This window comes from Crocodylus siamensis, chromosome 3, assembly GCF_052110815.1.
Source record: "Crocodylus siamensis isolate JL-2025a chromosome 3, ASM5211081v1, whole genome shotgun sequence".
NCBI classification, from domain to species: Eukaryota; Metazoa; Chordata; order Crocodylia; family Crocodylidae; genus Crocodylus; species Crocodylus siamensis.
In genome coordinates, this window is record NC_143397.1 from 4,652,104 (window position 1) to 4,679,951 (window position 27,848).

A 27,848-nucleotide genomic window follows, 5' to 3' on the forward strand; every position below is an offset into this window, starting at 1 on the left:
AAAAAAGGAGCCAAATTGCAGTGAACTGCCAACCCACAGCTTGAAGAGGGATGCATCCACTCAGAATCTGACCCTTTCTCTTTAACCAGCCTTAAAAATCAAGCAGATCCGAGAGTCCATTTTCTTTCGGAAGAGTTTCAGCCTCAGAAAAAATGAAAACGGGATTTTGCAAAACTCTGCAGTAACTGTCCTGGACCGGATTGCCTGAACTTTGGGTCTGTCCTGAAACACCAAAGCTCTCACCAGTGACGGGACTGTATTTTTTGATCAAATCAAATGCCTGCTGCTTATCGTTACGGGGTCAAAATGCAGGGCAGCTTTCATTCATTACACTTTTGCAAGGTCTGGTGAAGAGGCTACTTAGTTCTGGTGTGGCCCACCTAGAGAAGAGCTCTAATGAGCAACGGGAGAAACAAATACCCCGCCGTGGACAGGGAGCCTGTCATCTGGAGGCAGCCACTTGAGTGTCTAATCAAAAGCCTTACAGCTTGTCCAAGGAGAGAATTCAACCCTTTTTTCCCCCCTAACTATTTAGTTGGTCTAATAAGGTATATCACATTTACCCAAAGAAACTTGCCTGTCTTGAGAGGGTCTGTCACTTAACTGTAGGAACCCATCATGGTCTCGCCATCTCAACAAAGAGAGGTTGTGGCCACTCCCTAGGCTTTCCAATATCAAGGAAGGCCAGAGAAGGTCCAAAGGGCGAGCTTACATCCCAACAGGCTCTTGTCTGCAACTAAAATGCTCTCCAGAGGATGTTGTTTTGAGTCAAGCCAAAAATAACCGGGGCAAACTCTCAGTCAGTGTAAATCAGAGTAACCACACTCGACTTCATCCCTGTAGGGTTCAACAGAGCTGCAGAATTACACCACCCGAGGAGCTGGTCCCTGGTTCCTTGTCTAGCCTCCCAAAGGGGTCTGGTGAAGCCCAGCTCGGTGGCAGAATGGACTTACTTGAAACAAAAAACTCTTTTTCCCCATCTGCAGTCAGAGGGCAGGAAGAGGAAGGACTGCTGAGAAGCCCGGCTCCACACCTGAAGCCCTCAGCTCTGCGCTACACTTCAGAGACCAGAGTTTTCAGATTCACTTGTATCTGGCCAAAGTTGCTGTGTCCATGAATTATTCAAACGTGCAATTATTGCATTTGATATATCACTGGAAATAACCATGTGAATGAGAAACAGTGTTCTAGGGCAGCCGATTGTATATGCCTTCCAAACCATAAGGACATCAATTTAAGGTGCTCACGGTGATGGAGCACTCTGCAACCCTTGATTAAGATTCTTGCCAGCTCCGGCAGCAGCGTTTCCCCGCAGAGTAAATTTCATGGAGTCTGTTAGCTGTCCTTCCTTTATGCCTCCAGTTTAAGCACAAGCCATCACCCCATACTGCTTCATTGTACGGTTCTGCGGGGCCGCCGAAGAACTTCCTTTCAGCCACAGCAGGACCCAGCCGTCCCCAGCCTGCTGATGCACGCTGAAAAACTCACCGGAGCTCTCTAAGTTACTAGTGGAACTGAAATCCTCTGAACTTGGACTCTGCTGGGAGTTTCCAGTCCCTTGCTTTACTCCTGTTGCTAACTCGCCCTCGTTTAGGGCCGGAGGGCAGAACCTGCCTTGACTGCGTATCGTCACTGTTTTGCCAACTGATGACAAAGCTTGTATCTGACACCGATACCCTGCCTTTAGCTAAATGCTTCAAGGGTAGCACGCTACTCTTGACAAAGGGCAGCGTCCGTAAGGAGAACGCCATCTCCCCTCTCCTCCTTCCTGCTCCCAGATGTCACATTCGTTCCCCTGCCCATATTGCCCTTGCCTGCAAATGCTCCTTCTTGAGTGTCTCCTACATCTGCAGCTCTGCCACTGAGGAACCGCCCTGCCTGGATTACACAGCTGCTGATTTTTCATACTTTTCATTTTTCATACTTTGCATTCATACTTTTCTCAGCCATAGGTAGGGAAGGGATGGGGAATTATACATCTGTGTTAGCAGGTGGGTGTTATACGTGATCTGATTAAATGCGTCTGTCCCCAACCTCTATGACCTCGATGTTTGGAGCCACTAGTTCTGTGATCGCTTCAGGACTACAGCATTTGCAGGGTGCTACCTTCTCTTACACAAGAAGCCCACAACGCTCTCAACCAAACACAGCTCTGCTGGCCCTCCATTCATTTCCAGAGGGCTGCCACCTTGCTAATTTTTAAAACTCTCCTTGGATTTGCATTAGCCCTCCTTATGAATCTCATCACGTTCGCTCCTGCATATAGACTTGGTGTTGGTAGTACACAAGCCTTCTCCTCTGCAGCGCCTGCATCTCCATCTAACACCAATTCTCCATCTCATGTCAGATCTCAGCTGCATCATCTCAAATGCATCTTTGAGATGCATCTCATGTCAAGGCTCAGCCACGTCCTCTCAGATGCATCTTTCTCTTCCCCATGCCTTTATCCCTTAATTTTTATCTCCATAGCTCATGCACTGGCCGGCTATGTTTTTGTCATGTCCTGATGGTGTATACAAATGTGTGTGAGTTTGCTCCTGCCTTCAAATTAGGGTGCTCGGAGGCAACAGTAGGAAGTTTTGTACCGTGGGCAGCGGTGGCGGCAGTGGCTGGGGCAGTGACAGGGGCTGGTGTCCTGCTCCCGCTACGTGCCAGAAGAGCTTGCCCACCTCTAGTTCATCTACTTAAAGGAAGTGTTTTTTTTTAAACTGAGGGAACAGAAGCTCATTCTACTTAGATTGGGAGGCTGTAGGATCCATCTATGCCAGTAATGTCTCCAATCCTTTGGGTCCACAAAAAAATGTGGCTGAGCTTCCTTGGTTGTCACTTGGCTGTGATTAACACCCTCAGAGAGGGCACAACTGAGGTTTTGCAGCTGTTGTGAAGCTACCCATCTGCAATAAGGCTGGAGCCCCTTCACCATAGGAATAATTCAACCAGACCTAAAGGGAAGATCAGTCGTGAAATGAGCTAGCCAGCTTCACGATGGTTATTTCAGGGTATCAGGACCAACTGGAACACCAAAAGTTGAGGCTGGGGAAGCTGCTATTATTTAATTATTCCATAATTGCATTATTTACCAAGAAAACATTTGGGGACACAGATTTTAATGAGGAAATCTCTCTCTAAAATAAAATAAAATGTTATTGTATTGCATTGTGCTGCTCTAGCACTCCCATGACAACCAACGTGAATCTGTTAGCAACCTACACGGACTCATTTAGGTGCAAACACAGCAATACTCCTGAATAGCTGCCCTGCTTTGTGGAGGAACAAGTTCCAAATATTGCTGAATGGAATTTAGCCTTGGCGCGGTAATTACTGAGTCTAATTTTTGAGCAAATGCGGTAATTAATTATTGTCGTTTTCCATCAGTGCATTATATTGTGTGCCAATCTCAGTATAACTATAATGATTATCAAATGGAATTTTGCATTCATTAGTATTGAAACTCCAGTTTGCCAAACAGAAATGAGTATTTTACCATAATAAGGTGATTAGTAATTGAAAAGGACAGCCAGGTTAAAAACGAAAGGTCAACACAACAAGTTTCTTTATCAGTTATGCTAACATCTTAGGCAATTATAAAAGAGGGAATTAGTTTCTGTCTTGTTTCTAGTTCTTCCCAGTCACTTTCATGTCCCATTTCTCATGCACCAACTCCATGCTGCAAAATCTGGGTTGCAACCGCACGACAAGGAAGGCTTAATCACAGGCATCAGTGGAATTAGGGAAGAAAAGGCTTCCTGGAAACATGCCGGTTGATCCGCGGTTTTGTCCAATATACATGGCGAGACCTTCCCAAATCAAGTTGCACCCATGTCCGCCTCATTCCCTTCAATTGCATTAAGGTGTAGTCTTGGAGTAGCCATATTGCGGTAGTCACAACAATACAAATTTTCTAAGTGATGATTAAGGGAGAGATACGATAATAGTGTCTACAGGAGCAACAGGAATTGGTTAGCATGATTACGGGAGGTATAAGTACAAGAAATGTGCTAGAGGATGTAGCTAGAGACTACATATTGATTCAATGTTACTATATAATGACTAGTTACTACTGACTAGAGACTGCAGACTTCGTTTGAATATCAAGATACACCAGCACCAGGATTGAGAAGAGTGTCTCCCTGCAATGAGGTGGAGGCCTCATTGCCTGCGACATTGTAAAGCAGACCAGTCAAATCAATACTGAGTCAAAAGTGCATTTTTGCTTGATTTGATATCGAAGCTACCTGAAATCACAAGTGGGGCTAGTCAAATATTTGCCAAAAGTTACTTCTGGATAGAAAATTGAGGATTTTTTTACTAAGCCAGCATTACTACAGATTACGTCCAGTTGCCTCCAAAAATACTGGTTTTGCAACAAAGAGACGCCTGAAAACTGACCGTTTTTGTTTGGAAACCAAAACGTTTTCAGGTTTTCCATTTCTATTACCAAAACTGCAGGAAAATCACCCGCTTTTCCTCAATAACAATAACCATCTTAGGGTTTCTACATCAAAACGCATGTCAGCACAAGTCCGCAACCCTGGGCTGAGTGTCTTCTTCGGACTGAACTCCAAACCATGTGTATTTTCCCTGTTTTTTCACCATTGCTGGTATGGCCCTGACTCGTCAGTGGTTGGCCATCACCTCTCTTGGGAGAAAACTCCACAGATGAAGGTCACAGTACTCAGACATTTTTTTTCTTGCTTTCTATTTGACATGTCCCTTTCTCTGGTTTCATAACTCCTGGATGATGCGCTCCTCATTGGGCATTAATAATGTTCTCATCAGAGGAAGCTACAACACTTTGCTAATGCCTCACTGCCAACATCATGAAGCCTTTCTATGGCAATGGGCAGGTGCTTCATTGTTCTTCCTAAGGCTTTTTATTATTGTGCACTGCTGGCTTCCTCTGAGTTACTACACTGCTGTGTTAGGGTCAGATTCACCCCTATGCAAAGGCTCAGCATAAGGCCTGTGAAGCAACTATGACCTCAGAAAGGGCATTATTGGGCACTGAAGTTATACAAATTGTGATGTAGGAAGCTGGCTAATAGCAATCCCAGTCAGACTGAGCCATCACACTGGCTTCGTCGGGATGAGAGTCTTAAGCAAAGCTTTTGCATGAGGTATGCAATATCTCACCAACAGGCACATGCAGCAGCAACCTTTTGTTGCAACCTTACAAACGCCCAGTGAATTGATCCCTAATGAGGCCATCTCTTTCCCAATGAGTGACGCATGGCAGATCCGGATCATACACTGTGCAACGGCCCATCTATCTTGTGGGACGACGGGGGTAAGAGGAATCCCTTTTTCTGTATGGGCTGCCTAGGGGGAGGCCTGTTTTCACTATACTTTGTACCATGCCCAGCACAACGGGGCCTTCATCTCATATTGTGGTGTTCGAGAATAACGGGACTGACTTAAAAATCATACCACTATTCCATTTCTTTTAAAGAAACACTGCATTTGGAGGCTTTTCCTCTTTGCCTTCTGGTTGGGAGTCTTCTCTAGCTTTTGGACTGACAATTTGCAGTGTCCTTTTTTGAAAAAAAAAAAGAAAACTGAGATTCTCATATAACCCTGGGACACGGGGAGCTGGGGCTTCAAGGGAAAAAGAACCCGCATCAAATATTGCAGGACTCATTAAAACAACTCCAAAAGTTTACAACTCTTAGGCTAGGGAATTTAGATGGTATTATACTATTGTTGCTACTTCTCATATGGATATTAGAAGGATAGGAGAGAGTACCGGTAATAAGAAACGGGAGTGCATACACATTTCAGAGTGCTTGTAACTGCATCGCCCACCAATCCCACCTCCCACCCCTGCTGGGAGGATAACGTGTAGCTTGTGTTGCTCGCCCTGTTCACAAAACGTCGGCAGCGACTATGGAAAGGATGACATCCTTACTCATACACGTGTCCCCTGGGCACTGCAAGCTGCACCTGCCATAATGTACAGGACACTGGAGCCCCAAAGAAGGGCCACTCAAGTGAGTTGCAGATATCAGAACTTATATTTTTCATTATTGCATGCATTTACTATCCGAAAGACACATTAAGTGCGGCTGAATCCTTGACTCATGTTCCTGAGGGGGGATTTGTAATAGAATATATTGATTTGGGCAGAGTTGCCTCAAATGATCCTCTTCTTGTTCTTTCGCACGCCTCCCCCCGTCCCCCTTCTACTCCCCTCCCTCGCTTATTTATTTCTTTATTTTTGCCACAACCTCCGTAATTAGAAAGAGAAGCGAGAACAGAAGGCAGCCTTTTGGGAAAGGTTTGGCCATCAGAATCCTTCAGGGTATTGCTCCCTGCAGCTTGCGAGCTTTCCTACTGCTTTTCACCACGATCTTTTGAATGTTTGACAGCAAACTTTTAGAGCACTTGCAAGGAAAACCAAGGATTTCAGGTCATGGTAGCCTAAAGTGATTAACTGATTTTTTTTGCCTTAAATGGGAGATTTGATAAAAACTGCATGTGGAAAGAAAATTAATTCAGGGGAGATTTTTTTTTCTTTCTCGGTGGCAGGAAAAGAGCCATCTCTGATGTAGTCTGTCAGCCTGGATGCAGCTCAGGCTTCTGCAGGCAGTTTCCTGATTTGGTAAAGGAAGGTTTTTTTCTTGGAAAAGCCTCAAATTCAGAAAGATCCTTGAGCACAGGCCTAACTTCAAGCCCATGAGTAACTGCACAGGAGTCAATGGGACTATTTGTGTGCTTCAGGCTAGGCCCGAGACAAAGCCTCTTCGGGCACATCTACATGAGACATTTACTGCGCATTAGCCTAATACCGCTGTGCAGTGGCGTGGCAGTCAAAAATTGTGCTAATATGCTATTGCACAGTGGTATTAGGCTAATGCACAGTAAACGTCACAAAATAACGGTGTGCTGGCACTATTGCGCAGTAACTTCAGTAACTGAAGTTAGTACTTAGTTTAGTTTAGCTAGTGCTTAGTACTCATTAGGCAAGTACTAAACTAAATGTGCAGTAACTAAGGCACATTCATGAATGGGTAGACGTGCCCTTTGTGAACGAGGGACACTAAGTGTTATGCAGATTATAAGCAAGGCTATTCTATGATGGTTTGTTAGTTCAGTGCCTGTGTTACCTTCAAGCTATCTGGCACCAACCTACCTACCTACTATCACTGGCATGCTTTCATAGCTTCCATGCACATGGCAGTACTGAATACCTTTTGGAAACGTGTTGTTACATCAGTGCTATCTACCGACTGCCCTCCAATGGACCTGCCGGATGGACAATATCTCTTATCCTCACTGCAGCAGAGATGGACTTGCACCAAAGCCCTGCATCCAAACATTACCTTTTTCTATGTTGTCTTCTGGAGGGGGAATGTTCTTTCCTTTCTAAGCTGCTGAGCGATTACCTTCACAATCCCTTCCAAATATCCCCCTCCAGTGCCCTGTGAAATGGCCATCCTCTCGAAAGGACGGCATGTCTTCCACCTGTATAGTGCTGGATTTAGGCTTAAGCTACTTAAGCTACAGCTTAGGGCCTCACAATATGAGGAGCCTCTAAATAAGTAAAAAAAACCTGGACATTTTCATTCTAATAGGACAAAAATATACCTATATATGGCTCCATGGTTATGATTCATATTGTGTTCAGAAATTTGTGCAAGAATAACAATAATTAATCTTAAAATGTCATGAAAATCCATTTTCATGGATTTTGTGGATAATTTCTTTCAGATGGGGCCTCTGAAGGTGGACAGAGTTCAGGACATAATCCAGCCCTGCATATCAGGCAGGCAACGGGGTGTCTCGCTGATGTACACGCTTGCTCTTCATTGGTGAGGCGACAAGATTCAAGCACATGTTTCCAGGTGAAATTTCTCTGGCTAAAAGGGAGGCCAGTCCTCAGCCTGTCTGACATTTACACCAAAAGCTGAGACCAGAGGAAATAACGAGTGCTTAGTTAGGCACCGTCCGACTGGGATCGGGACTGCATTTGGCTGGACTCTACAGTCAGGTTCAGTAATAGGGTGCAAGCAGCTAGACCAACTTCAGCAGAAAACTTGAGAACAGCCAAGTGAACCCCCGAGCTGCGTGGAGGTCCAGGGACTCATCCATTCGAGGTGCCCATGCAGAAATGTTGCTCCTGCTAGCCCTCTCCGTCCGCAGTCCTCTTGCAACGAGCCAGCACGTGCAGCTCTGCCATCAGGATCTGCCCTAGCAAATCACCAGAGCTGACTTCATACTTAAGGGCGACCTTACGGTAACCAAAAGCAGCTTGTGGCCCCCCCCCAGGGCTCACGACCCATCTATAACAGCAGACAAGAGTGTCGCACTAGTAACAAACAAGCGTGCACCCTTTCAGTGCGCAGAGCTATCCTGTAGTAAGAAGCCAATGTGCGGAGCCCAACGCTCAGGGAGAGATTTTCAAAACACAGTGGAACTTGTGTTCATAAATCCATTAGGAGCTATTGAAAATCTCCTCCACCGAGTTATATGCCCTCCGTGAACAAATTAGCATGCATGCACTTCCCTTCCCCCAGCCCTCCTGAGCAAAAACCTGCAAGAACAAGCCAGCGTGATGAAGCAAAAAAGCATTTGGAGATGGAAACACATTTTGGTTTCAAGCCTCCAGGAGGCCTTGTTGTAAGCAAGGAAAAGAAAAGAGCTATTTTAAAAAGGGTGGGGAAATAGTTTGATGCTCAGCTTTGTATAATAATATACAAAGGAGATCTTAGGTTACAGAGGCTGGATCTCGAGCCATTAGCACCTGAGAGATCCAAAGAAATGTAAAAATAATACATGAACCTAATGCATTTATGGAGAGGGGCTTGCTTAATTCTCTTCACGTCTGGTCTCCAATGCAGTTTCCTTAAGGGATAATTCAGTTCCATTCCTTGATTCTCAAGGGAACAGAGATCTTCTCTGAAGACTAGAATAGAGTATTTTCAAGGATATTATATATTCAATTAAAGATGGAGAAACCAGGATCAGAGAAACCGTGCAGCGTGGGGGGAAAAGTTAGATTTTAAAAGCTAAAAGTTAAAACTTTAACTTGCTTGTTGCCCTCTCATTTTTATAATGGCCTGACTTAAAGATCTTAGCTCTCCAAACTCACAAACATAAGGACAATTTGGGAATCTAAAACTATGCTTTCTGGTTTCAGGGGCCTCTCTAGATGGGTCTTATTCTAACATTTCCCATATGAGTTTTTAAGTGGCTTCCTCATTTCCATAATACAAAATCCAACCATATTTTTTTTTTCTAGGAAGTATCTAATGGAGAAACCAGCCAATAACAGTGAAAATGCAAACCATTTTGGTGCCAGCAGGGAAGGCGGTGAATGGACTTACAGAGGGTCAGCAGCAAGTTCTGCTGAATGGGTTGAGAAGAGTTCGCTTGCCTTACCATGGGCTGCCACAACGCACCTTGCCAAATCACACACCAAGGCCACAAGCTTTCCAAAAAGGGATGCCTGTGGCCACCGATGCCAGGAAATGAGCTATCAACTATGATGGTTCAGTGCCACCACATTACACACACAAAAGCTAGTGGAAATACTAGTGCTCTCCTCTTGCAGCAGTCTGCCTTCGCTCCACCCGTCTTCATGTGGCTCTATATCAGGGCTGGCACAAAACATATTAACTTCAGTGTAAATTGGGTCCGTTTTCTATACAGATGCACATCGCACTGGTTTCCAGAACAGACAGACAACCAGTTATCCCAGGGTAGCTGCCTGGCCTAGGTGCCGTCACTGCACCTTGCCACTAGATAGCAGGGAAACGTATGCCTTGAGTCAGTGGCTAGTCTGGGATAGCTGTTTGATGCACGACATCTATACTGGCATGATTTCTTTATTTATTCCACCCTTCCCAGCCATGGCTCAGGGCGCCTTAAAGCAAGGGAAACACGACCACTTAAAAAAGACACTAGAATAAATAAAGCATAAAAATAAAATAAAACAAAACAAAGCAGAGACCCAGTAAGCAATACTTCGGCTTAGTTTGGGTTGCAAAATGCTTGCCCAAACAGGAAGGTATAACTAGGTATAAGCAGTATAACTGGTTAACAGGTATACTTTTTATATATATATATATACACATATACATACTTACATATATATACACATATATATATAAAACCTAGTTATATAACCTAGCATAACAGAAAGGTATAACCACTAGACTAATGTGGTTTTTTCCCTGAATCTAATAATTTATACTGGGATAGGGATTTGCATAATGTGTCTGCTCTTTTTTTTATACCGGTGTCAAGGCAGTTTACACTGATGTAAATGTGTCCCATGCCAAGGCCCTGTTGGTAGCTAACGGGCTGAGTGGTATTATTGCTGCTGTTACTCTGTATTTGAAAAGAAAGTCAAGAGGTTGCTCTTAAGCAAAAAGGTTCAGAGTTTGAAAAGCCTCAGAGTGGCTTAATAGCCTTAGTCTCATGTTGAAAATTCACATAGAGGTTAAGTCCCATTGGTACCTAGGACCCAGATGTGCTCACATAAGTATGTAGGCGCCTACTTCCCATAGGAAAACCTGAGGGAGTTAGACACCTACAAATCTTCATAGGAAGGGGCCTAAATGACTTTCAAAGATGGAAACTAGTCTCCCGAATCACTTAGGCAAGGGATGGTATCCAATTTATAGACTCCATTTTGTTGTTGGCAAAAGGCTGGACTTCCAGGGACTCACTTGTCTACTTTGGTGATTTTTGATTATTGCTATATGTGCTCAGAAGCTCCCTCTACAAGCCGAGCAAGCTCCTTCCCACTGCAACAATTTTAATATTCAGGGGGTGAATCCTGCGACCCTCATTCAGTTTTTGCTAAGTCCTCCCTCCAGCACGGAGCTGTTGGCTTCTGAGGGAGTTTTGTCTGAGTAAGGAGTTAACAAAAGCTGAGTAAGGACCTGAGCAGGAATCCTTTTATTAATTTCTTGGGTTTAGGAAGGAAGAAATTAGGGGTTATTTAGCTGTCAAGGAGATGTATTTACAGGTATTTATTATGCTGAGATGAAATTGGATACAGACTATACTGCATGAAGAATGAAAAACGCTTCGTAACGTTGCAACACAGAGCTATGGAGATACACGCCAGGGCAGGCCAGCTCCCTGCAATTAAACTGCAGCCTTGTCCCAGGTCTTAATTGCAGGTTTTCTTCAGCCACACAAATCCTTCCTTTAGCTGAGCAGGTAACCGAAACAGCTGCTATCCCCCGTCAGTGGCCAGGTCGATTCATTATGGACGTGTGAGGCCGCCGGGGTGGGGGAAATCCCCCCCGCCCTCATTAAGCATCTTTCTGTCTCTCTTGCTAATGAGGTGCACACACAAATAGTCTCGTTTTGTGTGTGCATGGGTGTGGTGTGGCTCTAGCCAGAGGCCTCGTGGAAACGCTCAAAGCCGGAGAATCGCAGAGCTAATCTCTAGGGTCCACGGCACAAGAAATGCTCTAAGACAACAGGTGACGTCCCCCGCCCCATGCGGTTACCTGTGCTAGTCCTTTGTATCCAGCGGTTCCTACAACTCTTCAGTAGGGGCGGTTAGCATCCTTCGGCCTCTTCAGCTGCACCTTCAGCCTCTTCATGCCAATCTGGAAGCCGTTCATAGCCTGGATGGCAGCCTGGGCACTGGCAGGATTGTCAAAACTCACAAAACCTGTCAAAACAGGAGGCAAGGCGCGGCATTTAATGAGCTAATTTGGGGCCAAGCCGCAACATGCAAGACCACTTAGAATGAACATGGGGAAGGAGGGGAGGAAAGGAGCGGGGAGGTAGGTGGGGGGGAGAGCGAGGGGAGGATGGTTGCCAATGGGGGGGTTGTTACAGATCACAGCGTCCCAGGAAACAGTGGCTGGCCTGTACGCAGCTCCAGACCCGCACGCTACGCAGCAAGGGGGCCCGGGGTGCTGGAGCCCCAGCACTCATGCACGCGGCTCTGGGGACATCGTGGTGCTGTGTGTTGTCACCTGTGATGCACGGCTGCACGGCCCTTCTCCTACACATCTCTCTCTACCCGGGCTGAAGGCAATCTGCCGCTACCAGTCCCAATGTTTCCCCCTTTTCCTTTCTGCAGACCCCTCCCCTCTGTGCAGGAAGGAGAGAACTACTTGCTTATCACGGTAAAGTTAATCCCAGGTGTATTCAACCACTTTTCCATCCCAATCTGAATCCTAGACCGTCAGCACTCATAGCTCGATCCTCTCCCTTTGAGCTAAAGCAACAGCTCTATGAACTGGCATAACTGTTCCCTGCAGGGGCTGTTTAATCTCTTAGGTCAACCCTACCCGTGAGGAAGATCAATACCATTTTCTCCATGCCGGCTGCATGGGTAGCTAGGACTGCTTTGCACAGGACTATTTTTTTGTACACAGCTATATGGACTACCCCACAGTGGACTGACTGGACTCGTGACTACTGAAACTAAATGCTCTCCTTCATCACAGTCATCTCCAGGGGATCGGAAAAGCGGAGGCAGAATAAATCCCATCCGGCTGGGATGGCTCTTTGTACATGCTCAAGTTGTATAGGCAAGGCCTGCATCCTGCGTGGCGATGCAGCTGCCGTGACAAGGCTCTGTGGCCCTGGAGCAGCTTGCTGTCCTTGCGTCCTTGGGGCTGACTATTTTGGTTTTGTTGGAGAAAGCAGGGAGCATCTGGCACAGCAACCAGGTCCCCGGGGGCCATTAGAAAAAGCAAACACAAACCCCGATGCAACTGGCTACTGCAGCTCATGGGATTCCTCCTTTAGCTCAATAGAGACCAGTGCTTGATCACGGCAGGCTGCGCCGCCCTCACCGTCCATCTGTTTCACTGGTGGCCAGTGGGGTCTGGACAGGGAAGTGGCCAAGCCAGTGATCACGAGGGCCTGGGTAGATGTGAGGCAGGTAGATCATGCAGTGGACAAGAAGCCCTCCCTCTGCTTTAGCCATGAGCGTCCTCCCCAAGCACCCACATGTTTGGTACCACTAGGCTGGAGCTGGCCTGTGCATCTCACAGAGCCACCCATTCTCATCCTCCTACAGGACTCTGCAACCCAGTGTCAGCTGCTGACCAGGATGAGATGCGGACCTAGCGTCATTCCTCTCAAAGGACAGCATTGAGCACTTGCCAGTAGCTGAATGCCTGCCCTTGGCAAGAGCGTGGTCTACAGCCCAATACTGCTACCTGGTATTCCTCAGCATCGCCTCTCTGGTCTAATCCCTACCTCTCAGCAAGTCTCACGAGCTGCAGGACTGCTTGTCTTTGAGAACAAAATGCATGCATGCATCCACATGCATCTGCTCCCTGCCTTTGGCTGTTCATGAATGCCTACGAGAGGTCAGGGCGCTAATGATGCTGAGGGTCCCGCGGAGGTGAGATCTGCCTTCTCTCTTCCACCTCCCTTTCCTGATGCAGAAGCATCCACGGCCCTCTCTTAGTGGAATTACTCTAACTGCACAGTAGTGTGAAGATTTGGGGCAAATCATTTGCTTGCACTTCTTGTCGAGACCCTTGTTGTCTCAACAGAAATTTGGAGCGTCACGGCGGGTGGCACCCATGAAAGAGTCCATCAAAGGTTGGAAGTCATTGGCTAACAAGAGTCCTGACCTGGCTTGGTCTGAGCCATCAGTCAGTAAGTGCTGTGCCCATATGCTGTGGGTTGGGGGCTCTGATCCGGTTCTCTTTCAAGGGATCAACATAGCTCCCATTGACTCCCGAGGAGCAGGATCGGCCGTGATATCCACTGCGTGTTTCATGAGATCCCATGTTGACATCCCCTGCCCGGCCGTGCAGCACCATTGCATTTAGCTCTTACTAAAAGTTGCTGTTGGTCCAAGTCACCAATAGACCATTAATGCTCTTCTTTCAGACATAACACGAACGCGTCATTCGGAGGTGAGTAGCTGCCAGCTACTGTTTCTAGAGGCTTTGTTCTTGACCAGGAAGATGGATCTCGACATTTAGAAATCTACCTTCCCACTCTTTCCTGACAAATGACCCCGAGCCAGATCCTATACCAGCTATTTGGCTATAAACAGACATTGCATTTGTCCTGGGTAAGTTGTGCCTATGTTTGTCCCAGAATAAAAATATCCTGGGATTGGTGTGTATACACATCACCTTTCTAATCAGGGTTTAGTGAGTGTCATTGATTCAATGATGTCTGTCATTGGTTTTTAACTTTTTTAAATGATTTTCTGTCATTGATTGAATGATGTAATCCTGGGATAACTGTACAGACATACTTTGCAATATCCCAGGATAAACTGTCACTACTTCTTATCTGGGAATCTTTTTTTTTTTACTATTTCCCCTGAGACAACAGGCATTGGATGTATGTAAGCTTGCATTTTGTCAGGGGACAAAATGGTTTATCCTGAGATAAATGCAACATCTGTTTGCAGCCTTCGACGTTTAAGTGAAAATGGGTATGTCAGCGCAATCCCGCTCCATCCTGTTTGAGTCCCTGCAGAACTGCTAACACCGAAGGTGGGAGAGTCCTCCTCCTTGTCACTGCTTTTTTGTGACTTAGTACTACCACGAAGAGAGAGAGTGCTGCAGAAGCAGAAGCACTAATGCATTTTCAAGGACTTGAGCAGGGTGGGGTAAGATCTGGTGCTATCCACCTGCTTCCATATGTAAGATTTATATCACGTGGTCAAGGAGCATTCATTAGTGGATGCCTAGGCTGGCCACGCCTGGAGATGGTGATTAGTTTGTGTAGTGAATAGGACTATAGATAACCACAAGAAACACTGGACACCCACCCACCACACTCTCTGCCCTGTTATCTGCATTGGAGATTTTGGTTGATCAGGACTGTACTTTCACATGGCGTGATAGTGCTGACAATTGCCCCAGCGTGGAGCAGCTTGCACACTCCCAATCCTTGCTACCCAGCCATACCTTTAAGGCAGATTTTTAAGATCACCTATTCATTCAGTGCAATGCCACCGGGACACGAAGGAGGAAGTGAGGCCTGCGAGGTGGACACAACAGACAGATCTATCTGACTGCCCTGTAGCAGTGGCTTTTTTCCAAACTGGGTTTAGTTTTTGAATCTCGAAAGCAACCTTCTTTCAGACGCGTTCGTTAACTGGTTCCATTTTTGACTGGAGGACCAGTGGTCCTCATTAAACCTCCCCCCCCCCCCCCCCACTTCCAGCCAGCAACAGGGGGTGCCTAGTTGCAATAACTCTTCATTGTCCTTTTGGAGATCCCCTGGGGACTGGAAGCCAGTCTCTCTGGCCTGAAAATTTGGGCTTTGAGGGGGCTGGATGCACCTGGGAAACAGTGGCCTACTCAGCTCTCTCTCTCCACACCATATCATTTATGTGGGGATGTTTTTTTCACTGTGCTGAAAAGACTTGGATGGACTCCAAATAGCAGGGAGGCTCTGGTTGAACCTGAACACTGAGATGTCAGAGCGACAGGCCATGATAGATGGAGAGACAGATAGATAGGTGGATAGACTGATAGATAGATAGATAGATAATAAGCAGTGATGACCCTTCCTCTCTTCAGGTCAGACACCTGCTAGAAGACTAGATAACTGCTACCATATGCAACTTTTGTTCCAGGGAGACTTTGCAAATAGGTGGCTGCCAACGAGCGATGCTTTGCTCAGCGATACATCACTGCAAATCCGGGGCAACTCCAGCTCTTTCATTCGTTCTCCCACCATTTTTAAACCAGTTGAGCTAAGAGTAGACTTTGGCACAGCAAATATATGTGGAATTTTTTTTGGAGCTTCTTCCATTTCTGGATCTGCTGCTGTTGGGTATCCAGCACAATGTTAGCACAGCAACCGCTCGGAGAGCCAGCTCTTTTCTGAACACCCCCCCTGCATTGTGATCTCCACTTTTGAAGGACAAAGGGAGAGTGAGGGAGAGGTTAAAAAGCTTGCCGCTGTTTCTGTGCATCAGTTAATTAATAATCAGAAAAATATATGTAGCAGTCTGAAGATGGTTGGTAGGAGGACAGGATTTTGTGATAAATCTATTTTATGTTTTTTTTTCAGGGATTATGTAAAAAGGCTGCTCGAATAAATGATTTATCAAGGTAGTAAAGGATCGGGAAATTTGCTAGGATTGCAGCTCAGGGCATCTAATCTCCTTTGCTCTGCACTGCATTTTCAAAAATGTGTCAGCTGCAGAATCCATGGCTTCTCCTGACCTGCTCCTTTCTCCTTGAGCGTGACACATAGAGGGGGCAGCAATCCTCAGGGCAGCGGGGCCGTTCTCACCCCCCATTTCTTCCCCTGCCCACTGCTCAGATGCGCAGGAAGCCGTGATGCCTTGGTGTTCCCCAAACATCGTGATGCCATTGGGTCGGGTAGAGGATTAGGTCACGTATCTACTTTTGAGGTATTCTGGAAAGGTACTTTGCAAGCCCTCTGGACAGATGCAGGGCTTTGCATGAGCACAAGTTATCCAGCTCACACTGAGCTGGGGTCATATGAGATTGGGTGTGAATGGTAAGGCATGCAGGGTCTTTTGCCTTCCTCTGTAGCAGGGGGCATGGCCCTCTTTTTGGGATCTCTTGGGCATATATTAACAACTTTTTATAGAAACAGGACATTGGCTGCTGTGGTTCCCCTGCTTTACCTATGGCAGGTTAGGGTCATGGGCGAGTGGTGCCTCCTGAGTTTGGGGGGCACCCGCGGCTGACCACCGATCACGTTGGGGGTCCCCCAGAAGTCGATCGCCGGCCCCAGAAGTGCCAGCAGCAAAAATCAGAAATGCTGGTGGCAAAACCAGGAGTGCCATTGATGCTTCTCTTGATGCCCCCACTCACCGGCCAACGCCAATCTCAGGGGTAGGGGGCACTGGCCGGCGCTTCTCTCGGTAGTCCTCCTCCATGGCTGGCAACAGCCAATCTCAGGGGGTGCATGTGCACCCACATGCACCCCTTACGTGTCGCCAATGGTTAGGGTGTTAGATGTTGTGGTAGGGTTGATGGTAGTTTTAAAAAGAGTTTAGATTGTGGTTTGTATATAGGGTGGTTTGGATGGGGATGATCCACTGTCTCAGCCAAGGGTTGGATGGGATGACCTCTGGAGGTCCTTTTCAGCCTGACTTCTCTATGCTTTTAAGCAAGGGAGCCCTGAAGAGACATTTTAAAGCACTAAAGTTAAAGCACCTTTGTACATGCCTGCAACATGTGTATAGATGCCCATTGTCTCTGGTTCTCTGCCACTTAGTGGAGGCGAATGTGTGGTTTGAGGACATATAGCTTCAAGCATCATGATCAACACGCAAAACAACCTCTTGGCTACCTCTCCTACTCTTAGACCTTACCTCTTCTACTAGGTCAGAAAAAAACCACGGCTTATTTTTAGCACTTAATCAAGTTTCTTCCCACTCAGAACAAGACAGGGCAACGCCCGTGAGAAAGACTGACACCAACACAGATATCAGTGATTCCTGAGGATTTTTTGCATTGCTGGAATACTGCTACCTCTCAAGATTTCTTGTTGGGCACCATGCACGTTTATCATCCCAGGTTTCATTGGAAATACTGTGAAGATGCATGGGAAGGCAATTTAACATGGCCTTATAGAGCAGCAGCAGCCTGTGGGCCACCGTTCTGCAAACACTGTCATAGGGTACAGCGCAAAGACGGAGGGGTTGGGCAGATGCTATTCAAGGCAGACCCAAACCTCAGATTTAAATATTCCTGAGTGTGAGGCGTATTTGAACGTAAAGGATAGAAGATCATAGGATGACAGGAAAGTTGGGCTGGAAGGGACTTCACAAGCTCTTCTCTTCTAGCTCCCTACTCAAGGCAGGATCAAATCTGACTACAGCATCCCGGCCAAGTGTCTGTCCAATCTGCAGAGATGACAGTGTCAGGATGGAGATGCCTGTGGCTCTCTCAAAACGGATCATTTTGGGGTTAATCACCCCCACAAAGCTTTGCTTTGTGACCCTCTGTAAGGCACCTACTAGAAGCACAACATGTTATCTCAGCTGTCCCAGCAAAGGGAAACATAAAGCAAAAAATGTGGTGCCTGATATCTTTGTGATCTGGACCTCTGTCTTTCCCCAAACCCAAGCTGCCTGCAGAAGGACAGGGAATTAAAATAGAGTAGCATTGAATGACCAACCTGTCTTTCCATCAGTGACCTTCTGCTGCATCTCCTTAAGGCTACTGGATTTCAGGAGATCCATGAGCTTACGGAGATTACCCCCAGCGGCAAAGCCTTTTGCTTCTCCTTCCTTGCTTGCCCACGGACCCATTAGAGGGGATCCCCTGGGAGGTCCTCGCCCCCTCCATCCAAACACGCTACTGCAGGGACAATTTGCCAGGAGTGAAAACATGTCGCTCCATGGTAAAATGTATTGTTCTGCTAGGCCCGTCTCACAACTGTCTTACTTTCATTGCTACATCACCAGAGGATGGGAAAATAGGAGGAAAGTATTTTCTCCACAGTGCCACTCAACCTATGTCCCTGCCTTCTCTGCTGCAGCTCCTGCCATGAGGAGTAGACCTCCTGGTCCTCTCCCCCTCATCAGGTCCTCTGCCCCTTTCATTCCTGACCTTAACTCCCTGTGCCCATGTCTATTAATGCTTCCCTTCCCTTGTTTGCTCGTCTTAGCAATGAATGGATGTTATTTTTAATTGCTTTGCAAGGTCTTTACCTTGCCATATTCTTCACACGATGTATTAGCTTCTCTCTTGCATTTTTTTTCTTTGGTGCTATAAAGTACTTTAGGGTACACGCTGTGTGTAAGCAGCTCTATAATGTGTGCATTGGAAAGTATTGTATTGTAATGTGATTTATTGCTTCTGGAGTCCTCAGTAATGGAGTATGTCTGAAGATCAAGGACATATCATGTCAGGTATTTTCCGGTGTCTAATATCCCTTGGATGACTTTTTTGGGGAATATTTAACTTTACACTGATGCTTTGTCATCTCTTGGTGGAATCTCTCTCTCCAGCTATCTGTCCTGCAACATATTCCTATGTGACAGTGATAATGAAATGCTTTTTATTCCATCAGTAATTAGGGAGGATGTTAAACGAGGATGTTAAACAACAGCTCTTAAACAATTTCAAATATGTAGGACTGGATAATTAACACTGAAGAGTATTAAAAATTTGATCAAGGAGGGCTTTGAACCATTCAAGTTGATTTTAGCAAGTCTTGGAGCACTGGAGTAGTTTCAGAGAACAATAAAAAAGCAAATGTGCTAATATTTAAAAAGCAGTAAGCAAGATGACTTAGGAAACTGGAGGTCAGTTAGACAGACAATGAAACTAGGCAAATTCACAGAATGGGAGATAGCAAAATGGAATCCAATCAACAGAGATTTAAAATATGCATTCAAATTGTATGGAAAATAGGTTGCATCAAACAGACTTGTTTACTTTTTTCATGAGATCATAAGTTCGATTAAGAAAGGGAATTGTATCCACATAATACGATATTTGAGTTAGTCCCACATGTCATTCTGAAAAAAAGTATAGCACTATGCAGAGTCAATGCAATCCATGTTAAATGGATTAAAACTGGGTTAACTGGTAGACCACAAAAACCAAAACAAAAAACAAATTGTAAATGAGGTTTCATCCTCTAGTGCACATATTTATAATTAATCCTCCAGGCTTCTGTTGAAGCTTAGTGCTATTCAATATCTGTATTATCTGGAAGAAATATAACGTTTTTGCTGGCAAAAATTGTACATGGTACAACTATTGTTGGAGTGATACCTAATAACGCACAGATGGACATGGACTACAAGACAAGGTGGGTTCAGATGAACCACATGCCTTTTAAACCAGCCAAATGCAAGCCTGCAAGTCTAGGAAGAGAGTATGTAGGTCCCTTGTGGGGCCCCTAAAGATGCTTTTGGCCTGATGCTAAATGATGGCTTCAAAATTGCTCAGGGGATCTGTCTATCTCTCCGTCTTGAGAAAGCACAAGGCCACCTGTGGCAAGGGTTGGTGTAGTGGTGGTAACACCAGTGACAGCTGGTCTCAAGGTGGAGGTTATGGACCATTGCGAGAGCTGTCTGTTCACCAGGTACTTGCTCTTCACCTTATTTCCAGTGGAAAGGAGCTGAACAGATGGGAAGAGGAGATTAAGTGAGAATAAAAGTAAGCAGAGTGATTAACTTCCTTGAAAAGGTCAAAACGCTTAGTGCACAAGAGACAGCTAGAAATACATGCATACTTTCCTAATGTCACCTTCTCTGGTTTGCAGTTGCTGGGGTTGCCACATGGACGGAGAGTGATCACAAATGGGAGAGGAAGTGGTGAACGGTGTTGAAAACAATAGGGTAGGTGTTCACCTGACACTCATGCTAAGAAAGCTTCCTGCTTTGAGGAAATCTGTAAACCCTGGATGTTGCAGATGGGCCTAAATTTTGAGGATGAAAACTAGGAGGAATTTTTCTTTCTATCGCCTCTTCTTTATGTGCAGGAGAAATTTGGGCATGCTGGAATTGACTGCATGGAAAGGAAGCAATATAGCATCCAACTTCATGCCCCAAGTCTGAGGTTTGGATTGACACTTGGATTTAAATCTGAACTTTCCTTAAGATTGGGAGCACTCTGATTTGGGTTTTTGCTTCAAACCGATTACAAAGCCAGCCCTCAGTGGTGGAGTTCGAACCCAGAGTTGCTGATCAGGACTGCCTATAATAAAGTCAAAATCAGAAGGAATCTGAATCTAATACGGATGACAACATGTCTCGTCCCAGGCACGGTGCCCAGGTTGCCAGCCCGCCTCCTTTCTTTCACATGCATATTTGCAGTGAACATGAAGCATTACATGGTTCACCATGTCCAAAAGCACTGGATGTCTTGTGCCTTTCTCAGAGAAGACTCACTGATGACTAATAGTCTGTTTTTACACAAGAGATGGTTCGTAGTTCTTGCGGAAATGGGCAGCATGGATGCATAGTCCTCCATGTTCAGAGAAGTAAAGGAAGTTCCCTTTCACATGCTACCAGAAAGCTGGGCTCTTTTGCAGTTCTTCCCGCCGGTTGCTGCAATGCTTGGGGTCCTGGATCTAGCAAAGAACTCAGTATGTGCTTATTCCGTGAAGCATTTAGGTATCTGAACCGTCAATGTTAAGAGGATTTAAGTCGGCACTTAACTGCAGATGTGTGAAAGAAAAGGATGCTGCTGACTTGGGCTGAGTTTCATTTGCAGATTTAGCACATCTCATCTGGATGACCAAGGGTGCAATGCTCCAACTCCCTGTGTGTCCACCCACATGATTAATTTCCTTCCTCCATCCTCTTCTGTAAGTAGTGGTAGTATCTTACTAATGACATGGGATAACTGGCTACTTGGAGAAGAGTCTACATGGGAACAAGGTATTTTCCAAGCAGATCAGTGGTCCTATATAGTCCTGTCTTGGCCAGTAGTGTATTGGACTATAGTTGGTCTAATTAAAGATATCGCATATACTCAAAGAGCCTTGCCTGCCCATGTCCTTACTCCAAAATGGCTACAACCAAACCATGGACAACAGTTAACACTTGAAAGAAATGCACAATGTAACCGTACTGGTGCATTGAATTGGGCAACAGCATGTCATAAATGAGGGGCACTGCTTCCTGACTAATGATGAAACTAAATTAAAGCAACATATCAAATGTCAAAGGTTGGTATTTAGTTTTCATAGGTACCCTAATCCCCTTGGAAGTCTCTGAAATCATTTCCTGGGCATTAAAATGCCTGCAGAAGTAAGCAGGCAAGCTTCTATGGGTAGATGTGATATCTTTTATTAGACCAACAGAGTAGTTGGGAAAAAGTTCTTTGCAATCTTTCGGGTGCAATCGCCCTTCCTCAGGCATAGGGAGCTGGTCTGAGATCTCCAAGGAATGAAAGAAGCTAAAAGTGTGACAGGAGTTCAGTGAAAATGTGAATAGGTGGAAATAAGGAAAACAAAGGGTAGAGAAGGAAAGGGGGAAAATGAGGGGGAATTAATGCCAAAGGTAAGTAAGGGAGACTGTACTGTAGTTGGGTTCTCCAAGGTAGAAAAGAGGCAGTCTGTGAAAAAGTTAATAGCAAGAAGTTAAGAAGACAAAGGGTAGAGAAGGAAGGGAGGGGAGGAAGGGGGAAAAGGAAAAGTGTAAATGGTAAGGTCAGGCAGGTACCTGGTGAATCAGATGTCAAGCAGGTTGTAATGGGTTATAAATCCAATGTCTATACTGAGTTCATGATTTTTAGTATCCAGTAGATTTATGAACTGAAGTTCGTAGGCTCATCTATGAAAGGTATTTTGTAAGTTCCCTCTGAGGATTAGAACTGAGAGACCGGAGAGGGAGTGATTGTCTTGTGAGAAGTGGGCACCCACAGGGAACTGTGTTTTTTCATCTTTGATGGATTTCCATTGTGCGTTCATTCTGGTGCGCAGTTGTTGTTTCGTTTCTCCTACATAATTTCCATCAGGGCATGTGTTGCACTGGATGAGATATATTACATTTCTGGAGGTGCAGGTGTAAGATCCAGGAATGGTGACGGATCTGTTGTAGGGTGTGGTTATTGTGGGGGTGATGGAGATGTGTTGGCAGGTTTTGCATTTCTTGTCTTGACATGCTCTGGATCCATTGGGTATGGTTTGGGTCATCTGGAGTTTGCTTCAGGTGATGAGGTTAGCCAGGTTTGGTGCTTATTGAAAGGCTACAATGGGTGGTTCTGGGAAGATATCTTTAAGAACTGGGTCTTCTTCCAGTACGGGTTGCAATTGTTTGAGGATTTTCCGGGTAGGTTCCAGGGAAGGGTGGTATGCAATAACTAATGGCGTGCAATTTGTGGGGATTTTGTTTTTGTACTGTTTTGTACTTGTTTTGTACCAAATCTTCCCAGGGTATCTGGGTGGCTCTTTCAAAACTATGATCTATCTCTCAAGGAGTAATCTTGTTGGGTGAAGGTCCTTTTGAGATTTCTGAGGTGGCGATCAGGAGAACTCTCCTTGGTGAGGATTCGGCCGTATTGGAGAGCTTGGCTGTAAATTACAGCTTTCTTAGTGTCTTTAGGGCGATTGCTGGTTCTGTGTGGATAAGTGTGTTGGTCCATGGGTTTCTTGTATATGGTGGTTTGGATTTTACCATTCTGGATATTTATCATGGTGTCAAAGGAAATGCTGCTGTTAGAGTCCATCACCATTCCTGGATCTTACAGCTGCACCTCCAGAAATGTGATATATCTCATCCAGTGCACCAAATGCCCTGATGGAAAATACGTATGAGAGACCAAACAACAAGTGCACACCAGAATGAATGCAAACCGAAAATCCATCAAAGACAGAAATACCCAATTCCCTGTGGGTACACACTTCTCACAAGACAATCACTCCCTCTCTGATCTCTCAGTTCTAATCTTCAAAGAGAATTTACAAAACACCCTTCATAGATGAGCCTATGCACTTCACATCAATCAACCTACTGGATTTATGACCCATTACAACCTGCCTGACATCTGATTCACCAGGTACCTGCCTAACCTTACCATTTATACGTTTCATTTCCCCACTTCCTCCCCTCCCTTCCTTCTCTACTCCTTGTCTTCCTAACTTTGAGCTATTTACTTCTTCACGGACTGCCTCTTTTCTACCTTGGAGAACCCAGCCTACAGTAGAGTCTCCCTTACTTAACTTTGGCATTATTTCCCCCTCATTTCCACCCTCCCTTCCACCCTCTACCCTCTGTTTTCCTCATTTCCACCTATTCACATTTTCACTGAACTCCTGTCACACTTTTAGCTTCTTTCATTCCTTGGAGATCTCAGACCAGCAGAGGTTCCCTATGCCTGAAGAAGGGTGATTGCACCCGAAAGCTTGCAAAGCACTTTTTACCAACTACCCTGTTAGTCTAAAAAAGATATCACATCTACTCAAAGAAGCTCGCCTGCCTGTCCTTAGACCAACATGGCTACAACAAAAAGCCCTGCAGAAATAAACACTTATTCTTGATAGCACAACACAATTTGCACCCACAGACACCCGTGCTGATCACGGGTTGAATAGGAAGTGCCCATCCTCTCCCAGATATCTTACTGCACAGCCAGCTCAGTTGGGGGCCACTCTTCATAAACAGATTAAAAGGCTTTAATCTGCTCTTGAGGGATAGTCTGAAAAGTTTCTGTTCAGAAGCCAGAAATATTGATTAATAGCTTTCAGCAACGCTTTCCGGCCCACTAAATTATTTTACGTGTAGGTCACTGTAGGAAGTGCTGCAATTAATGCTCAGAATGTAATCGACAAGAAAAATTCCCTGTTACATGTGCTGAACCTTTAAAGAAATGTAAAAAATGATCTCGTTATCAGGGCTCAGAGGTTCTGAATTGGTGTGGAGATTCATTTGGTGCCAATGGAAGAGAAGGGAAGTGGGGCAAAAATAAAACCTCAGAGGGAAAAAAGTCCCTGACCTAACTCACTCATTCCTGAGCCAGTCCACTATAGCTGGATTACATCTCTATTCATTTTAATGCCAGATAGAAATCCATGTACTGTGAGTGAGCTGCAGCAGACAGAAAAGGCATGAGTTCATTTCTTCCATGGTCAACATTGGCTTAGGCTAAACTCCCCATATAGCATATTGAAGTACAAATGTACATATGTGGACCCACCACCTATGTGGAAACTATAAATATCCTTTATGTGACAAACAGGTAGGTCTAGCAGTGTGTGTACTCATAAGGTTTAACCCACGGCTCATGGACCTCTATGGGAAGAGTCCTATTCACATTGAGGACCTTTGAATCATCAGCAAGAAGATTCAGAGCTGATCCAAAAGCCGCTTAAGTCAATAGGCATTTTTCTCTTGGTCTCATTGGGCTCTAGGTCAGGTCTTTGGTGAGAAATGGGGGAACTTGTTTTTCCATGTGAATATAAATACTTGCCCATATCTCAGACCAAGAACAGTGGGAGTGTCATTAGGGGAAATAGACTCAGAAAAAGGACCCTTTTGCTACAGATATTTAAGCTTAGTCACCATATATTGTGTGTGCTGACAATATAGCACTGGGAGACTGGTTCAAGATGAGGGGATCCAAATGACTTTATAGAGAGTGGGCTTTGCTGGAAACATGGTTGAACAACTGCTGAAATCTGGTGCATATACAAGCAAAGTCTGTCCATCCTGCATGCTGGGTTTTTTTTTCACAAAGCCCGTGACACACCCTACTTGGTGTTGAATAGGCATCATCTAGTCTAGAGCATTGTATGCAGGTCGGGGTAGAGAGGGTCCAGAGGTGGGCGACAAACATGATTACAGGGTTGTAAGGTCAACTGCATGAGGAAAGCTTGAGAGAACTAGGCATGTTTAGCTCAGAGGAAAGGTGCTGAACAGGGGCATGCCAGCAGCCACTGAATATCTGCCATAAAGAAGAGGAAGAAGAACTGTTTAAAATTGCTTTACATTGCATCAAAGTAGATTCAGATATCAGAAAAAAATTCCTTGCTGTTCAAACAGTGAAACAGTGGAGCCAACTGCCCAGGGAAGAGGCAGGATCTCTTTCATGGGAGGTTTGCACAAAAAGGCTGGATAAACACTGCACAGGGATGATTTAAAAGTAGCATTCCTGCAGGTGTTTGGACCCGATGACCCAGGAGGTCTTTTCTACCCTTATGATAATGTGATTGCTCAGCAGCATCCAGATCAGGGTGAATATCCTAACACCCTTGGAGCAGCATTTTAACAAGTGGCATCACAGTGCCTTCTTCAAAATATAACCGATAATTTTACCTAGGCATTATACCTTTAGATGACCAAACACAACCTGATCAGTGAAATCAGAATAATGTCACCTAAAAACAGATAGGTTCTACTGTCTTCAGAGCTAGTCAGCTGTGGAGGCTTGAACTGTGACGGGGTCAAAGTATTTTTGCTTTTTCTTTTTTGTATTAATAAGGATCAAGGGTCATATTCAGCTTCTGAATAGGTATTTTGTATATAGATTTTACACACAGGTCAACATATGAGTCAACTCTATAACACGGCCACCCAAAACCTAATAGCACACAGGTAGGTATATTAGCAGCTGTGTTGTATGGATGGAGACTCCACCACCCCTCTGGGTAACCTGTCCTAGTATTTTACTATCGTCCTAGTGAGAAAATTCTTCCTAATATCCAACCTCAACCTCCTTTGTTGCAACTTGAACCCATTGCTCCTTGTCCTGTCAAACAGCCCATCTCCATCCTCTTTGCGCCCACTTGCAGGGAGGTGAAGGCTGCTGTTCAACCCCCCTCGGTCTTCTCTTCTGCAGACTCAATCAGCCCAGTTCCCTCAGCGTCCAGTGGAGGGCAATGGAAATGGTTTGGGGGGTTGGGGGACAGGACTGGTGAGGAGAGTCTGAGGGAACTGGGCTGATTGAGTCTGCAGAAGAGAAGACCAAGGGGGGTTGAACAGCAGCCTTCACCTCCCTGCAGGAGGGCTGCAAAGAGGATGGAGCTGTACTCTTCTCAGTGGGGGCAGATGGCAGAACAAGGAGCAATGGGCTCAAGCTGCAGCAAGGGAAGTTGAGGTTAGATAGTAGGAAGAATTTTCTCACCAGGAGGGTGGTAAAGCACTGGAACAGGTTGCCCAGAGAGGTGGTACAGTCTCCATCCTTGGAGGTTTTGAAGACCCGGCTAGACAAAGCCTTGGCTGGGGTGATGTATTTAGGGCTGGGCATCCAAAGCAGGGCTGTGTGTTTGCAGTGGCAAAAAAAGCAGTGGCACAAATTTGTGCCACTACCTTTTGCTGCTCTGCATGTCTCTGCACATGCACTTTGATGTGGGGCAAAATGCCCCACTTCAGAAAAACTGCCATTTCTGCACTCTTCCCAGTTCCTGGTATGCATGAGAAGCTGAAGCTGTGGAGGTGGGGTGACAAGTTGGCTGCTGGACTGAGCCTCTGTGCCTGCTGGGATATGCTCCTGTGGCGTATGCTGTGCCACTTTTTTTTTTTGCAGCATTTTTTTTGCTCCTGTGATTTTCTGAAAGCAAATTTTGCCCCCGCCCTGCAAATCTGCAGTGCAGGGCACATTTTAACATGCCAGGCATGCAGATTGTGGCACCGCAAAGAGGTTTGCAGTGCCACAAACCACACGTACCTGCATGTCTGGATCTGGCCCTAGAATCCAATGTTCAGAAGTGCTGGGTGCTCACAACTGCAAGTGAATATCTACTGCCATCTCTGCTGCTATGTTCTCTGGAAAAAAATAAGGCCTCTCAACTTGGGCCTCTAAAATTAGTAGGGACCTTGGACTTTAATTTCCTTGCATCTCGGCTCATCATCTGTAAAATGGGGATAATGCTAACTCCTCCCCATGAAGAGATATGGTAAAAACGCAGGCTTTAATGTGCTTAGAAAGCCGAGTGAGGAAGGCTATAGAATAGACCATGAGGAAATGAATAACTCCATCTTCAGAAAAGGGTTTGACTCAGAGACAGGATTGAAGGGGTAGGGACACACAGCAAACAAGGAGGATCAACCAGAATATTGAATATCTGCTTGTTAATGAAGCACGGGATGGCACGAGGCAGGGGCTTTGCAGGCAGCAGCTGCCTTCAATAGATGACCCAGAGTCACTCCCCTGAATGAGGTAGGGGTCAGATACTCCATTTATTAGGGAGAAAAGTGCACTTAGGTGCTTAAGTCTGATTCTATTCCACCCTGCTCGAGTCCCTGAAAAAAAGTTAATACAACAGGTGTGTGGATCCTCGCTGCTCTTCTGTGACATAGTCCTGAGAGTCCCATGACAGCGTATGACAGGGACTTGAACAGAACCGCGATCATGTCATTAAAGGCTGCATCACAATGCATATTTCTAAGGCAGCCAAGTTGCTTATGTTTGGCAATGCTAAGCTTGGGTACCTGTCTTTGCACCTGCACCCTTCCTTCAACAGGAATTTTTGTCTGAAGTATCTGTAGGACGAGCCACAAGAGA

General features: G+C 45.5%; 1 protein-coding gene and 1 pseudogene across 10 annotated transcripts in view; both read right to left on the bottom strand.

Annotated features, from left to right (window-relative positions):
• The window catches only part of CELF4 (CUGBP Elav-like family member 4), an 873,367-nt gene that overhangs the window by 18,764 nt on the left and 826,755 nt on the right, over positions 1–27,848 (bottom strand). For all 10 annotated transcript variants that reach the window (XM_090037629.1, XM_090037624.1, XM_090037626.1 and 7 more), the window contains exon 12: positions 11,466–11,632. In XM_090037629.1, the coding sequence (XP_089893755.1) occupies positions 11,505–11,632 (128 nt within the window). In that variant the 3' untranslated portion in view covers positions 11,466–11,504. The remainder of the gene's footprint in view (positions 1–11,465; positions 11,633–27,848) is intronic.
• LOC149867948 (uncharacterized) lies at positions 22,078–23,042 on the bottom strand (annotated as a pseudogene).